Source organism: Leptopilina boulardi, unplaced genomic scaffold (assembly GCF_019393585.1).
Source record: "Leptopilina boulardi isolate dan_hultmark-lab unplaced genomic scaffold, ZJU_Lbou_2.1 LbouV2_194, whole genome shotgun sequence".
NCBI lineage: Eukaryota > Metazoa > Arthropoda > Insecta > Hymenoptera > Figitidae > Leptopilina > Leptopilina boulardi.
In genome coordinates, this window is record NW_026137745.1 from 1,444,298 (window position 1) to 1,461,880 (window position 17,583).

Sequence of the window (17,583 nt, forward strand, 5' to 3'; positions counted from 1 at the left end):
CTTTTACAATCTCTTGGTATTTCAAATATTTATACCTCGGGATTTTTAATATTTGTGTATTAAATTTTTTATTTTAATTTTTTATTTATATAATATATATATATTTTTTTTTACCTTGTCGAATTATTTTACAAAAATATTACTCGGCAATATTATGTAAAAATAAACAAATTTATATTTTTTCTTTATAAATCCGCGCAAGAGTTAAAATTAAAATTGACCAAAAAAGAAAAGGTGCGGAATTGTATTTTATTTTATTTCAAATATTAAATTTTAATAGAAATATTTTATTTATTTTATTAATAAATGCGCAACAGTTAAAATTTGCAAAACGTATATATATATATATATATATATAAAGGAAAAAAAGAAAAAATAATAAATAAAATTGTTGCCACAATGATAGCATGCCTAGCAACGTTAACGAAGGCTATTAACTAAAGCTAACGAAGGCACCGTGAACAACGCTTCGAAGTTTAAAACCAAAAAAAAAAAAAAAAAAAAACCCGAGAGAATATGATTCAAGTACGCGCAACGTTTTCAACGTAATGGCCGTTAACGAGAGGCAGATTGCAGGAGATTGTGCTAGATCCGATTTTCGTTCTTACTCATCAACAAACATGTAATGAGAAAGTATATAAGAAAAACATTTAAAATTAATATATATTAGAATTGTGTGTTTCAAATTCAAATTAGAATTTGAACTCAATTTTAATTCGTTTTCAAGCTTTTAATATTTATGCAGGTATTTATATTAATACAAATAAATAAATTATATTAATAGTTATGTAACATAACTTCTAACCTCCTCCTGTTTTTTTTAATTCCAATTTTGTCTTCTAAACAAACATAACCTCAAAATTTCATTATATATAGATCAGAAGGCGAACATAATCTGGAAATTCAAGGTCAAAGGAGAACATATAACCTCAAAATTCAAAGTAATATAGCATGGTGCGATTATAACCTCAAAGTTCAAGGTTATATGACATAGTGCGACCATAACCTCAAAGTTCAAGGTTATATGCCATAGTGCGATCATAACCTAAAAGTTCAAGGTTATATGCCATGGTGCGATAATAACCTCTAAATTTTAATAAAAATAGAGGCAAACATAACCTCAATAATTTTAATGAGAAAAGCAAGAAAGAACAGCGTATCTATCATAATCTAATAAATAAAATGAATATTATTTTTGTTAAGAATGACTAACATGACAACCGAAAATTGTCGTTGACGTGCGATTAAACGCGAAGATTTGAATTAAGAAATTTATATATGAAAAGAACGAACATGGTCAGTACTCGACACGAGGGCGAATAATAAAGACTATATAGACGACGATACATTATTAAATTATGTTAAATATAAATAAAATCATGTGGAGTGATTATTTGTAAATTATTTGAATCTTCTTTTTTTTTTAATCATAAATTATAGTAAAGTGAATAACAATCTTATAATAAATAAATGTGAATAGTTAGAGAATTGTTGTAAACTTTATTTATTCCTAGAAGCCACACAATTAAAAACAGTAAAATTATTAGGCTTGATTGTGTATAGAAACAATTTTAATCAACAGAATTTGTTTCCATATAAAAAAAAATTGCCCTGTATTTGTATCTATGGTTGGAAAAAAATGAATTTAAACAATGGATTATAATTTAATATACAATATATATACCAAAATGAAAAAGATGCATAGTTGTAAGAATATATGCACGAGTGCACATGAAAGAAAATAAAAGCAAAGAGGAACTGCAGAAAGGCAGAAAGATTTCCTTGAGTCAATGAGGAAAAAAGAAAGGCGCATGTAGTATAGAAAAAAAAGAGAGAGAAAGATTCTGAAGGGGTAGATATATATATATATATATAAAAGGGAAGAGAGGTGCGGGAAATAAAGAAGAGACGCGCTTGCTGAGGTGAGATACCGGTCTGGAGAGCTAAGGTGATATTTCTCGCGAATGCTCGTCGAATATATTTTTAACAAAAACTGCTGACTTCTTGTATTACATTTCTCTCTCTCTCTCTCTCTCTCTCTCTCTCGTTCATATAATCTTATCTCTCTTATTCACTCTCGCTCTCTCTCTTTCCCACATCTTTATCTCAACAGACCCTTCCGTACATGATCGGAGACTTTGATTTTCCTTTCTTGCAAATCTTCTTCAATTTTTATAACACACCACTTTCAGTATCTGGCCGTCCTTTAAAAAATTCAGTGAAAAGGAAATATTCTCATATTTTCAACAATATTTTACAAATTTTTTTCTACGTGTTACATGTTTTTTTGTAAAAATTCAGTGAAAAAAATTTCTTTAAACAATACTTTGCGAATTTTTATTTAAAAAAAAAAGAAATTGAAATATACTTTTGATATGCAGTGGAAAAAAATTATTTGATTCAAATACTCGGTTACTTACGTCTATTATCAAATAAATACACAGAAAACTAAAAGGTATTAAAATAAGCTGCAACACTTCTTATTTTAATCAAATGTTTCTTATTTTAATCCATTTTGGTATTAAAATAAGTAAAAATGGATTAAAATAAGAAGCGTTGCAGCTTATTTTAATACCTTTCAATTTTCTGTGTATTCATTTGAACCAAATAAATATTTATTTGAACCAAATAATTTTTTATTTGCATTAAATAAATTGTATTTTCAGATTTACCGAATTCTTTAATATGATGATTAAAAATTTTATTTATACGCTCTTTCGTGGTATATATATGTATTTGAATTCTCCCTTAGAAGTTAGTAATGGACCATAAAAATCAATCGATAAACACCTGATTTTTTGGGTGCTTAGTTTCTTATTTCAGAAAACTTTGTTTAATTAAAAACTTTATTTATCTAACATGAGTCACAACTTTATATTCTATGTCTTATTATTTTTGCAAAATGTGGATAATAAAAATTTTCATTTAACATACAAAAAACTCACTGCGAACCGACGTATTCATAAATTTCATGTGTTTCATCAATTATACTTTTTGTTAAGCATAATTTTTTATTATCTTCTACGACAAAATAAAGTACATTTTTATCAATTATGTAACGCTTAGTTTTACCTTGTTCAGCATCTAAAATTCTTTGTTTTGAAATAGAATCATAATTTTGTTCTTCTATTATGTTCTTAAATTTATTTCGCAATTGAGATGAAGGTCGTTTTGCTAAATTATATTAAAATAATTTTCCTTCATGAGAATCTAGTCCTATGCTTGTTTCTTCAAAATTCTACGAGAGAAGGGACCTAGTCCCTAAATAACATTAGGCTCATTTTTACGTGCACCGTACATGAAAACTAAGCCTACCCAAGTGCGAAAATCAACACGGCCCAATATCGGCCCAGTATTGGCAACGATGGCGCCGAGTGTTGGCAGCAAGACTGGGCCGATAACTGGGCCGACTCTTGGATGTTTACCACGGCTGGACGTCGGCGGCCGACAATCGGCTGCCATTATTGACCTAATATTGGTGCCGATTCTTGGTCGAATGTTAGTTTTCGAGTGTCGGCTGACATTCGGCAGCCAAATCTCGGCAGACATTAATGGCTCGATCTTGGCGACTAATAATGGGACAATATCGGCTCAATTATTTTCAATGAAATAAATTATTAATTTTTAATAGTTAATTAAAATAATAAAAATACGAAAAAATTAAGTAAAATACGTTTTATTTTTTTTATCTTTTTGAAGGTACAATAAGGAGCTTACAATGAGCTTATTAAAGTTAACGCAATGTTTCAGGTTCTTCTGCGTCATTTTGGCCATTTTGGTCCAATTTGCAATTTTCTGCAAAGTTTTTTTCTGCCTCCTTCATCTCGTCAGAATCGTAAGCTGACAGAGAATCGTCACTAAAATTGATTAAAATTGACCATTTTTAATTAATAAACTGAATTTTTTTAAAGTTAATATATTTGAGTTATTTAAAGGGAAAAAAAGAAAAAATAGACAAAATAATTTTTCAATTGACTTTTTTAAGAATAATCTCAAGAAATTAAATTATATTATAAATTTATTAAACATTTACCTCTGAGAAGCTACAATGGGCAACACAAAATTATCAACATCAACTGCAGATGGAACAGGTGGTGAATCTGATTTTTCTGGCAAAGGGAGATTCTCTGACAAACACACTTTTCCCATATTTCGATCCGATCTGGAAAAAATTATTTCTCATTGTAAGATACACATATATAATTGTAAAATTCATAAGATAAAAATAATTATTTTTATATTGTATATAATATAACTTACTCATATTGTGGAATTAAATTATTGTCCATTGTTGAACATGCTGACTCCGAACTGACAAAATCCGAAGTCGATCCACTTAGAGACAAGTTCATCAATTTATCTGGCGGCTCGAATTCATCACTGCTATATTTCTCGAGTAATCGTTTTAAGGCCCGATACTTCACTGACTTGTAACTGGTCATTTTTTTGGCATATATTAATTACTTATAAAAAGTAAATTACTCGGCAAACAACAGTTTTAGGTTATGTGTTACAGTTTCAGGTTACGTAAACACATGCGCATGTCTTGTAGCACTCGTAAACAACGATAAACACTTGGCAGATTTTTTTTGCCATTATTGGCCCGAACTACGTCGCACTACTGGCAATTATAATTCGCCATTATATACATCGACCCTTGAATAGTAGAAAATCAGTGCCAATGCTGAGCCAGTATTCGGCCGAGACACGTCGCGATATTGGCAATGCTTATTTGCCATTATAAATTCTAAAATAATTAATTATCGGTGCCAATATTATCCCAGTAATGGGCCGAGATTTGCCTCGTTATTAGCGATGTTAATTTGCCATTATTGGTTCATTATTTGGCCCGTTAATGTACCATTATTGGGCCAAAAACTCCGGCTAGTCACAGCAAATTAGAAATAGTGAGCATCAGTGCCAATGTTGAGCCAGTGATCGGCCGAGACACGTAGCGATATTGGCAATGCTAATTTGCCATTATAAATCCTTGAATAATTAAGGATCGGTGCCAATGCTTAGCCAGTGATCGGCCGAGACACGTCGCGATTTTGGCAATGCTAATTTGCCATTATAAATCCTTGAATAATTAAGGATCGGTGCCAATGCTTAGCCAGTGATCGGCCGAGACACGTCGCGATATTGGCAATTCTTATTTTGCCATTATAAATTCTATAATAATTTATTATCGGTGCCAATATTATCCCAGTAATGGGCCGAGATTCGTCTCGTTATTAGCGATGTCAATTTGCCATTACTGGTTCATTATTTGGCCCGTTAATGTGCCATTATTGGGCCAAAACTCCGGCCAGTATCAGCAAATTAGAAATAGTGAGCATCAGTGCCAATGTTGGCCCAGTAATCGGACGAGACACGTCTCGTTACCGGTAATTTTAATTTGCCATTATTGGCTCCTTACTTGGGTCGTTAATGCGCCATTATTGAGCCAAGATTTGGGCCAGTCTCGTCAAATAAAAAAAAAGAACATCGGCACCAGTAAAGGCATAGTAATGGGACGAATTTAAACTCCAATATTGGCCCAGTAATGTTAGCCGAAATACGGCTGACATTACTGGCCCAATATTGGACCGTATTGGCAGTCCTGGCAATTCGCACTTGGGATAATATTATTTCGGGAAGAGGTCCCTTCTCTCGTGGAGCGTCACATATATATTCAATATCGAATTTGAAATCCTGTATATAGCTAATATTCATCTCGTAATTCTATCGCTTAATAATTTACAACTTTTAACGAAAACTATCGCATTATGAACAGTTTTTATAATTATATAACAACCAAAAATGTATGATCGAAATTTTAATAAACTCCATACAATAGCAAGTATAGCTCTTTCTCTGTTGTGGAATATATATATATGTTCAGCTCCTTTTAATGTACGACTCTGTTGATTTTCATGAGTGGACCATCTAAATTTTGACACTGTAATTACACATTTCACGTTTAAATGAATAAAAAGTACTAAAGTTAATTTAAAGTGATTTTTTCTGCATTTCAAAGATATTTTGTTCCAATTTAAAAATAGGAAAATGTTTGCAAAAAGTCACGAAACAGTGCAATAAAAATGAAGTATTTTAAATAAATAATTACTTAATAGATATTTAAATTGTATGATATTTAATGAATTTTGAGAATTTTAACATGATTTTCCAAGGGTGGTCCACTCATGACTACAAAAAAAATAGTCGGAGTCGCTAATTATTAATCTAATGTCGATCAAATTTTTAAAAAGTTATTAATTTTTTATTTTATATCCGCCATTTTGAATTTTAAAAATTTAACATCAGATTTCACATCAGCGACCCCAAAAACCAAATTTTACAAAAAATTAATAACATCTTAAATTTTTGATCGCCATATTGAATTCGCCATTTTGAATTTTGAAAATCTGACATCAGATTAATAATAATCAGCGACTCAGAAAACCCCCAGATACCAAGTTTTATAAAAATTTAATAATTTTTAAAAGATATCTTATCATTTTTCATTTAGGGGTTGTTTTCACCCCTAAAAAACACAAATGACTTGATCTAGCAAAACGTCCAGATACGGGTAATTTTATTTTGGTCCTAGTTTCCGAAAATGTTGGATTTTTTGTGGGTCAAAAAAAAGTTGAATTTTGTCGGACGGTGTTTTAATATACAAGAAGTAAATTTAAAAACTCAATTCACTTACCTTTTTTGTAAACTAGAAAAAGTGATGCCCTGATCAGTGCCTAATTTAGAATCTAGTGAACAGCCTATTTTGGAGTTTCGTCCAGGAATTCTAGTCAAAAACCTAAAAAATAAAAAATTATTAAAACACTTGCATAAAGATTCCCATTAATTGTTATTATATTTTCTTTACAAAAGGTAATATATTAAAAACTTACAAAATTTCTTTTTTTCAAACAGGGAAAATTAGGGACGCCCTAATTATAGCCCTATTTTAAATATAGACAAAGTGAATCAATTTTTACGCACGGGTAAATGGAGAAATGAAGTAATAAAATATTTATAAAAAAAAAGATAGAACTAAAAATATTGAAGTCATTTTTCTTTCTTTTAGAGGGAAATTGGTGTAATATACAATATATAGCACTGTCTATTTTTTGTGTAGATAAGATTTGAAAAGTTTTTATATGAAAATTAAATTGAACAAATCGACAATTTCCAAGAACCCTTATATATATATATATATGTATGTTGAAGAAAAGCGAGGGGTGCGAAAATTACGTTCCTTTAGCATACTTTCAAAGTGCACTTCAAGGGTAACACTTTCAACACGTGCGGTAACAGCTTCATGCTCGCCAAGGATTTTGGTGACAACGACGATGGAAAGCAAACGCGAAAATCCTGACAAAGGATATTGCTGTGTCACGTAATTTTCATCCACTATCTAAATTGTTTCTAAATTTCCACTTGTTTTTAATTACATTACATTCTCTCTCACTTATTTCACAATTCATTGATCTGTAAAGATATATAGTTTTCAAAGAAAAATGATTATCAACCAAACTATTTGTTTTAGTCAATTATAAAGTTTGGTTGAGTGTTTTTTGTTGGCCTAACCAAATGTTTGGTTAAAATAACTCTACGACTTTGTTTCAGCCAAACAAAACTTGATCACGACAACCAAAATTGCCTATAAACAAACGATTTTGTTGCAAACACAAAATCTTTATTTTAAGTGTTATAAATTAATTAAGTTTTCTTATAAAAATTTTTTAAATGTATTTTTTAACATTTTTTTTTTTGCAGTATTTCAATTAACTGAATTTGGTAATATATTTATTTTTCAAAACTAATATAATAAAAAATATGAATTTCATTTAAGATTAGCAATTTTTAAGTGATATACTTTGTTGAAAAAGGGAGGTTTCTCTGAAAGTTTTTTTTTTTTTCTTCTTTTCTGCTGATAATGATAAATCAAAGTTTGAAAAGCTTCTGAGGGACTAAAAAGTTTTTGAACGCAGCAGCCCCGAGGTTCATTGCGATCTTCTTTATATTGTATAGTATGTATATAGTAGAGAATATCCTCTCAGAGAGTATATATACACAGTCTCAATATAGCGACAATAGAACAGTAGAAATGATGGACTACCAACTTCTGTTTATCTTTCAGATCTATTATTATGTATCTTTGCATCTCAGATCTTTAAATCCTTTTTTTCTCACAAATTAACAACATTCTGTATCAGAAATTTTCGTGCAAATTTTATTCATGTTCTATTTTTTTTTTTTTTTTTTTTTTTTTTTGTTATTAACACGAATTTATTGTCAGAAAATGACGCTTTAGTACTTTTCTCCGTCTGCGAAACCGTTATTCTTTTTTTTTATGTTTTTTTGATGGATTAAAAAAATAAACAAAAATAAACATCATTACAACTAACTGACATATCTATAAGAAATTATTTTTAAAAGCAATAGTTCTTATAAGAAAAAGGAAGTATATAATTCCACTGAGTTAAGAAAAACGGTTAAATGTGCCACAACCCCGTGGGTAAATTCGTTTGACCGATAAAAAAAGAATGGAGGGAGAAAGCAATGAGGAATGGCGTATCGTCGAATTATCAACGGTTTAAGAATATATTTTATATATATATATATAGACCAGAAACGGAGAAAGTACATTCGATGCGCATGTTTCTTATTCTTTCCATTAAAGATATATAGAAAGGTGAGGGTAATTTTCTCCGCAAGAGAGGACCAATCATGAAACATATATATCTGATATAAATTTATAAATAATTGTATAATATTTAGTGTAATATATAATAATATAATAAATATAAATAAATATATAAATTTATATATCTCTCTATATTATAAAAAGATTTCGCTGTTGTCTCCATATGGGTCATTCCATGTCAAAAGTAACCAACCTAAGACCTATTTTTTACATGGTAAGTACAATATAGGTTGTAGGTTGGTTACTCTTTACATGAAATGTACCTATATTAGTAACTTACAATTAGTTCTGAGTTTAACCACAAACCCAGCAGCGAAGTGACGTGAAATGACCCATATATCTATTTAAATTAGTATTAAAACGAAGATAACCTCAAAATTCAAGGTCCTAGGTCTCCAGGATTTAAGATCAAACATAACCTCAATATTCAAGCACATAGGTTTCCAGGATTCAAGGCCTAAGTTCAAACATAACCTCAAAATTCAAGGTCATAGGTCAAACATAACCTCAAAATTCAAGGACATAGGTTTCCAGAATTCAAGGCCCTAATTCAAACATAACCTCAAAATTCAAGAACATAGGTTTCCAGAATTCAAGGCCTTAATTCAAACATAACCTTAAAATTCAAGCACATAGGTCTCCAGGATTCAAGGCCTAAGTTCAAACATAACCTCAAAATTCAAGGTCATAGGTCAAACATAACCTCAAAATTCAAGAACATAGGTTTCCAGAATTCAAGGCCTTAATTCAAACATAACCTTAAAATTCAAGCACATAGGTCTCCAGGATTCAAGGCCTAAGTTCAAACATAACCTCAAAATTCAAGGTCATAGGTCAAACATAACCTCAAAATTCAAGAACATAGGTTTCCAGGATTCAATGCCTTAAATCAAACATAACCTCAAAATTCATGACATAGGTTTCCAGGGGTCAAGGCCTTAATTCAAACATAACCTCAAAATTCAAGGACATAGGTTTCCAGGATTGAAGGCCTTAATTCAAACATAACCTCAAAATTCAATGACATAGGTCAAGGGACTGTTGAGTTTGAGGCTATGTCCGTCAAACATAATTTCGAAATTCCCCAAATCAAGAAACGAACATAACCTCAAAATTTAGATAAAATTTTAATAATTTTAGTACCTGCAAGCCTTTAAAAAATTAAGCATTAAAGTGGAAAATAATTAGGGTTGTCGCGCAGGGGCTAATATATATATATATATATGTATGTATATTATTCAAAATGAAATATACATAAAAAAAGCCTCTCTAATATTAGGTCTAGTTTCCTAGATATTCTATTTCTCATCCCACGATATCTATGCGTCTATTTTAAACCACCTTTATGGTCAGCTGTTTATATTTCTGCATCGAGCAAATATTATCATAATGAAGTGAAAGAGAGATAGAAAAAAAGCTATTCTCCTTTTTGCACGCATTCAACTGTCTCTCTCTTCTGCAAGAGGTCTGCTGCAAAGTTGTTCGGCAAGTGGGTTGACACCATGCTTCTTTGCACCGAGCGCTTCCCCACTCGCTATCTTTTTTTTATTCCCCCCCCCCCTTCCTTTGCTTAAAATTTTTTTAATCCCTCTCCCCTCACTTTTTTTTTGTATTATCCCCCCTCGCTTTTACCTGTCTTCCTGAGAATTTCAAGTGCCGTCTTTAGTTCTTATATTGCCTGTTGATATTGAATTTAGAATTTTTTTTTGGTCTTTCTTTTGTTTTTTTTGTTGTTGTTTTTTAAATGTGTGTGTTTCTTATATTTTGCTTTCAAGTGGATAAAAGAAAACCTATACCTATATAGCTTTATACTATTCTTAATTTGAAGTGCAACAAACATTGTACTGCTTTAACTTATCTTATATTTTATATACAGGGGCAATTTTAATCGGGGTAATTCTGGTATTTTTGTAAAATTCAAAATTCAGGGTAAAAGAAAAATTAAAAAATTTTTTTCAATATAAACAGTTAAAATTTCTAAAAAAAACAAATATTGTACTGAATTGTGCTCAACTTGCTCTCTTTTGTGTACAAAATTACTTCTTGAAAAAACTCAAAATTCTGGGCATAAAAATAAAAAAAAAAACATTTTTTGAACATCTAAAATTAAAAAATTTCTGAAAAAAAACTAATGTTGTGCCCGCAATTGTGTCCTTTTGCTCAATATTGTGACGTAAAAAAGTTTTCAAAAAAAAAAACGTTTTTAAGCAAACATTTCTGAAAAAAATTTTGTATCTAAAAAACGACGATTAATTTAAATGATAAAAAAAACACTTGTACTAGATATCAAAATCTATGCATTTTTGAAAAATTTTTGAGTTTTTCAAAAAAAAAAAACGTATTTGTACTTAAATGAGCAGGAACAAAAATTTGGTACAAAATTTGTTTTTTTGAAAATTTTGATTTTAAACGTTTTAAAAATGTTTTTTAAAATTTTTTTGGCTGGAATTTTGAGTTTTTCAAAAAATGTATTTGTGCACAAAACATCACAATATTTGTTGTTTATAGATATTTTAACTTTTTGGATATTTAAACAAAGTATTTTGATTTTTTTTTGGCCTGAATTTTAATTTTTTTAAAAAATAAATTTCTACTCAATGGGGGGCACAATATTTTTTTTTTTGAAAATTTTAATTTTTTTTTGGTTTAACTTCCTGGACATTTAAAAAATTGCAATCTACCAATAATCATGATTTGTCCAAATTTTTATTTGCACGAATTATTATTATTATTATTTCATATAAAATAGTTAAAACGACAATTTTTTTATTTGACCAAATAAATAACCGATAAAAATTTTTGTCACGCTTTTCAAAAATTGAACAATCACAATTTTCTTGATAATTTTTAACTTGGTGTCTTAAGGTTTTCGGGGTTGCTGATTACGAATCCGTTGTCAGTTTTTCAAAATGTCGGATTTAATATGGCGGACAGATTTTTTAAAATTCACCATGTTCGCCTGAAACTCGTTACTCAAGGGTTTTCGGGGACGTTGATTACGAATTTGACATCAGTTTTTCGAAATTCAAAATGGCGGATCGAAATTATTAAAAATAGTCGGATTCTTCTGAAACTCGTTACTTTAAGATTTTCAGGGTCGCTGATTTCGAAGCTGACATCAGTATTTCAAAATTCAAAATGGATCAATTCGATGAATTAAAAATTCTTAATTTTGAAAATTCGACCAACTTAAAATTATGTTAATTTATTATTCTTCATTTGGACGTAAGTAAAAAATAATAAATAAATAATATTAATTTTTGGAATTTTTGCGAATTTATGAATTCACAAAAAAAAGACTGACTTTTCAGTCTATCTCCGTTGAAAATTTATTATACTTGTTTAAAACTTGGTTAAAGGCCAACAACAAAAAAGATAAGAAAAACAAAAATCTTTCGAAATGCTTTCTTGAAAAAATTTAATAATTATGTGCTTAATTTAATTACCCAATTAAATGTTTTTACTTCTCAATTAATTGACCAGTTTTACAAGTTTTCAAAACACAATAATTCAATGAAGTCAATAATTTTTTTTTTTCACAATTGGCATAAATTGTGGCATACTTGAAATTTTTTTGCCCATGTAGGAAATTGCCAATGGTAACCAATTGGGTCATTATAGAACCAATGATGGTCCAATATTGGACCACTCTTTTGCCAATGGTAAATTTCCCACTGGGTGTGTTCGTTTTCTGACTAATTTTTGGTAATTTTTGATTTTTTTGTCTATCACATGACCTTAACAATTTTCATATTATTTTATATATATATATACAGTCTACTCTCGATAAGGCAAAGCGTGATAACTCAATTTTGTCGATAATTCGAAGTAATTCTTGGGTCCCGTCCATATCCTATATGCATTGCGTGTTAATTTTTTTCGATAAGTCAAAGTTTTTGGCCGACCCCAAGTGTCGAATAACGTCTCGATAAGTCGAATTTCTGTTAATTACATTTCCAGTAAATAAACAGTTTTATATGAGTCACGCTTTATAGCCATTTAATTAATGAGTCCTTTGTATATTCCTCGAGTACAACTGTTTTCCTCAACTTTCATTCAGTACAGTCAGTCTATTTGAACTATCAATATGGAAAGTAAAAGAAAATTAAAATCTCTCAGTATTGCCGAGAAATTAAAAATTATTAAGGAAGTTGAATAGGGTGTTAAACGAAAAAAAGATATGTTACCTACAACCTACAACGGCAATACAAGCGAATAATTATTTGTTAGGGCTACAAAAATACGCCCAAGAGCAACAGAATGTTCCTGATGAGATTTTTCAGCACTATATACAATTGAAAATTTCGTTGCAAAATCCTCATCAAATCAAAAAAAAATAGACAACTCTGACGAAATACTTTTTTAAACCAGTTTAATTTTAAACAATAAAATTGTAACCTAACGTTAAAATATTAAATACATATTTAATCATTTCCAAACAAATAAAAAGTGTTTCAATTTTTTGCATGTACGACCCGAAAATCATCAATATTCGATAACTCGAAGTTTTTTTTTGTCTCCCTTCGACTTCGTCTTATCGAGAGTAGACTATATATATTGAAAACTCTAAAATTAACAAAATTGAAATTAAGACTAATGTAGTGAGGCATGAAAATGAAATCTCCACACAGTACAATTGATAAATTTGTACAATCAGTAAAGCTATTATTAAGATAAACAAATATTCGTAAGTAGTATAAGGCAATTCTTTAAGGAAATTGGTTTACCAACTTGCTAAACTAATTTCAAAGCTACACGAAGTAGAAGAAGAAGAAGAAGAGAGGGAACGGGTTTTCTGTCTCCTTATATCTTGAGCTTGAACGAGTTTTGTATAGACGGTCCTGGGCAATCGAGAAAGAGAGAAAGAAAGAGAGAGAGAGAGAGAGAGAGTGGGAGCGAGAAAAAATCTGATGTAGCGCACTTTAGTGATGGGGTGGGTAGTTTGGAGGGGACAAACCTGGGGAAGAAGAGTGAGAGAGAACGAGAGAGAGAGAGAGAGAGAGAAGAATGAGAAACCTGCTCCAAGTCGCCGCACCGTACTTATACAATACAATAAGATAACAAGTTGGCCAAAGAACCTATATAGCCTTTGCAAACCTGAGCCCACGGATAATTTCGTATACGCAGTATACACTTCCACCGAAATCCTCAGCGATACCACGGGAATATCTTATGATTAAAGAAAATCTTGAAAGCCCCAAACCATCACTGACAATTTTTTTTTCCTTCCTCTTTTTTTTTTTTTTTTTTTCTCTCTTCTTGTTGTTGTTCTTTCCCTCAAGCGCGCACTTCTTGTTAAATCTTCCATTAAGTCACAGTTGTATCTATATAAAAATGTTCTATAATATTTCCCAACACATTAGAATTAAAAAAAATTATCTTTTCTGAGAAATGACAGGAATTTACGAAAAAAAACATCTTTGGATTTTTATGTAAAATATAATGTATATATATAATTTAGAGAATGAAGTTTGCAATATACTTGTAAAAAAGAATTTGAGTGACAGTTTTTAAATTTAAAAATGCAAACGAAAATTTACAAATTTTATCAAGGATCCGTACAAAAATTGCGCTATTTTGCTTTATTTAAATTATGGTTTTAGTTAGTTTTCCTAATTTGAAATTTCATATCAAATTCAAAATTTATTTTCACTTCTGCCATTTTATCACGGAAAAAAAGGAATATTGCTTACAGATGTTAACTGATGTTTGCTATCGGATCTATCAATGACACATAACGAAAAAGTTTGCTGTAATAAAGAATAACAGTCTTAATTTTTAAAAATTTACTATCACAGCAAATTTTTTTGACCCTACAGCAAATTTGTTCGCTGTCCCTATCACAGAAAAAATCTGGACTAATTTTTGTTGCAACTAATTTTGAGATCGATATCAATTTGAGTAAATTACAAACTTCAAGTTACTCAATTTGAGAGCGCCTTAATTTCAGATTTTTAGATTGGTATCATTTTTAAACTGATTTACAATTTAAATAAGTTTTTCTAATAATTGAATAATATTAAATAGATTCTTAACGTCAATGCGAATATTTAATATTTTTTTAAGTAAACAATATTAATCATTATTTATTTAAATAATAATTAATTTTACCAGTTTTCAAATTTCGCGCCATTGTTTAGGTTGGCAGTACTGGTTTTGCTATGTTTTCACGTTCATAACCTAGAAATATGTTTCTCTTACTTAAAATTTTACAAGCAATTACCTCTTAAAATAAACAATGTAATAAGTTTAATTTGTTATTTTTATTGAAAATCTTTTATAATTATTGGGTTTTAGGTATATAATTACTATTGTTATTTGATAATATTTTAAAACTTTTATCTTTTTCTCGAAATGAAACTGCTCTGTCTCATTTTGATACTTTTAGCATTATATAATTCGAAATGAGACAACCAGTTTCATTTTTTAAGCTTATCAAATTGAGTATCAATTTCGTACTGAATTTGAGATCAGTTTTTTTCTATGATATTAGCTAATGGAATTGGATGTAACAGCAAACAGTTCGCTGCCACAGCAAACTATTTCTATGCGTGTACTTCCGCTCTTCTACTACCACATTCACTATTATGTACTTCCACCATTTCAGTTTCACTTTTTTGCTGCCATACTTGAAAGTGGATACCACAGAGTGAAAGTGAAAGTGTAATTATGGAAGTGGAATGGTACACGCATAAAAAAATTTTGCTGTGGCAGCGAACTATTTGCTGTCACATTTGCATTTTTACACAAAAATGCTTGGGCATATTTTTCAAATAATTTTGGTAGAAACACTAAATAATTTGTGTATTTTTATATAAAAATTCTTGGGTATATTTTCCAAATACATTTTGTAAAAATACCAAAAATATTGTGTATTTTTACCTAAAAATTCTTGGGTTTTTTTTACAAAATATATTGTGTAAAAATACCAAGAAGATTGTGTATTTTTATACCTAAAAATTCTTGGGTTTTTTTGCTTCCAGAAGATTTTTGGTAAAATTACCCAAGAAATTTTTTACAGTGTAGGGACAGCGAACAAATTTGCTGTGGGATCAAAAAAGTTTGCTGTAAGAGTAAATTTTTAAAAATTAAGACTGCTATTGTTTATCATAGCAAACTTTTTCATTGGTCATAGCACAAAAATTAGCTATAGTTACTAATTTTAATACATCCTGTAGCAATTATCAGTTAGCATCTGTATTTCCTTTTTTCCATGCAAAACAGTGGAAGTGAAAAGGGAAAGGTGAAAGTGGAACTAGAAGTAGAATTATTGTGAAAGTGGAAGTGACAACGCGAAAATGGAAGTAGAAGTATATAGTGTAATGAAAATTTAATTTTAAATGTTAAATGATTTTTTACTCCTACTCGACTCCTAAATATAAATTTCTGAAAATATTAATAAACCAAAAAAATCCTATTTATTTTGTATATTTATGAATTTTTTCTTTTCTTGTATCTATATATACGAGGTGGAAGGATTTCTAACAAGATTACGTCATGTAGGGTACTTCCTCTTCCTGACTTCGTCGTCGTCGTCGTCCGTCGATCGATCGCAATTATCGTCAGTGACTCACGTAAAGTAACAGGGTGTCCCCAGGATTGAGCACTAGGGGGTAGGTACATTAAAGTAAGGGCGGATGACTAAGCCAAATTCCCTACGAAATGTTTTACGCTTTCTTATATATATATAGAGAGAGAGAAATCAAAGATACCCCCGCGTATATCGTCTCTGCTTCAGTATCATTTCAATTCTTTTGCAAGGAAATCTGCAAATCTTATATATACAATATACAGAGCCTTTTCTTCTATACAAAAAAAAACAAATTCTAAATATCTCTATTCGCAATTGTTTACTGCATTTTTACAATTTGTAAATAATGGATTAGAATTCTAATTTTGTTATTTGTATAAAATAGAAGAATAATAAAAAAATTTTAAACAAAATAAAATAACGATATGAAGAATGCAACTAAGGACCCTTGAAAAATAACTTGTAATTAAATAACATAATAATTATATTATAGAGAAAATAATTTAATAGAGAAAACAAAATCTCGAGGTGTTTTTTTTTAACAGCGATAAATTGATCGCGGACCTTGGACCTTAAAAATAGGGAAGTCTCACTCGACCCCCATATAGCAGGAAATAAATGTAAAGCTCAGTTAGTCCAGGAACTCTTGGACACGCGTGACCCTCTGGCCCTTGTTGCGTTTGTTTCCTGGCCCTTGGCCTTGTTGCCCCCAGGGGGGTGCCCCTTGATGTCCGCATTTTGCCCCCAATGTGTTAGTAAGTACGTCTACCTTTTGCGGGTTATATACGTATAACTATACCAACAACCCCCATAAAAACACGAATACATATACATATATACACACATCTCGCCAAAAGTCCACGCACTCTTGTGATATTTATTATCTTCACAATCCGGTTTCTGCTGAAAACGAGATATGCAGAAGAAGAGAGAGAGAGAGATCTAGGTGTATAAATATTTCCTCTTTATCGTCAGTACATCATCTGTGTATACAAAATGAATTCAAAAGCATCATATATAGACAGAAGCAGGTTGTTTCGAATTAAATAAAATCTTATCTTGTATGGAGTGTGTATATAGAACAGGAAAAATGGTACGGCAGTGTAACGAGTTGGAAATTAATTTTATTCGAATAGGTATTGTCATATTTTGCTATACTCTGTATTAGTACTATGTATTATATGGTAATACAATATATTTTATAAACTGTATACTATATATTTTAAAATATACTGTATTTTATTTACTACATTGAAAAAAGAGATTTTGTGTTTGCAACAAAATCGTTTGGTTTGGCAATTTTGGTTCTTATACATACTGAGAAGAATATGCTATTGAATCAACAGCATTTCTGCCAAAGGCA

The 17,583-nt window shown here is 30.1% G+C and overlaps 2 protein-coding genes across 3 annotated transcripts in view; both read right to left on the minus strand.

Moving 5' to 3' along the window:
- The window catches only part of LOC127278033 (uncharacterized), a 471,303-nt gene that overhangs the window by 377,606 nt on the left and 76,114 nt on the right, over nt 1-17,583 (minus strand). For both annotated transcript variants that reach the window (XM_051299533.1, XM_051299534.1), the window contains exon 2: nt 6,695-6,784. The gene's annotated coding sequence lies outside the window, so the exon portion shown is untranslated. The remainder of the gene's footprint in view (nt 1-6,694; nt 6,785-17,583) is intronic.
- LOC127278045 (uncharacterized) lies at nt 3,661-4,442 on the minus strand. The gene is made up of 3 exons (XM_051299552.1): nt 4,261-4,442; nt 4,034-4,162; nt 3,661-3,857 (listed from the first exon to the last, which is right to left on the minus strand). The coding sequence occupies exons 1-3, from the start codon at nt 4,440-4,442 to the stop codon at nt 3,734-3,736; spliced, it is 435 nt and encodes a 144-aa protein (XP_051155509.1). The 3' UTR covers nt 3,661-3,733.

Bases quoted from the DNA above. Each gene is read 5' to 3' on its own strand.
- LOC127278045 (XM_051299552.1), bottom strand. From the start codon at position 4,442: ATGACCAGTTACAAGTCAGTGAAGTATCGGGCCTTAAAACGATTACTC. The intron at 4,163-4,260 runs GTAAGTTATATT...AATTTTTTCCAG, and splicing joins AATTTAATTCCACAATATGA to ATCGGATCGAAATATGGGAA. The intron at 3,858-4,033 runs GTAAATGTTTAA...AATCAATTTTAG, and splicing joins CCCATTGTAGCTTCTCAGAG to TGACGATTCTCTGTCAGCTT.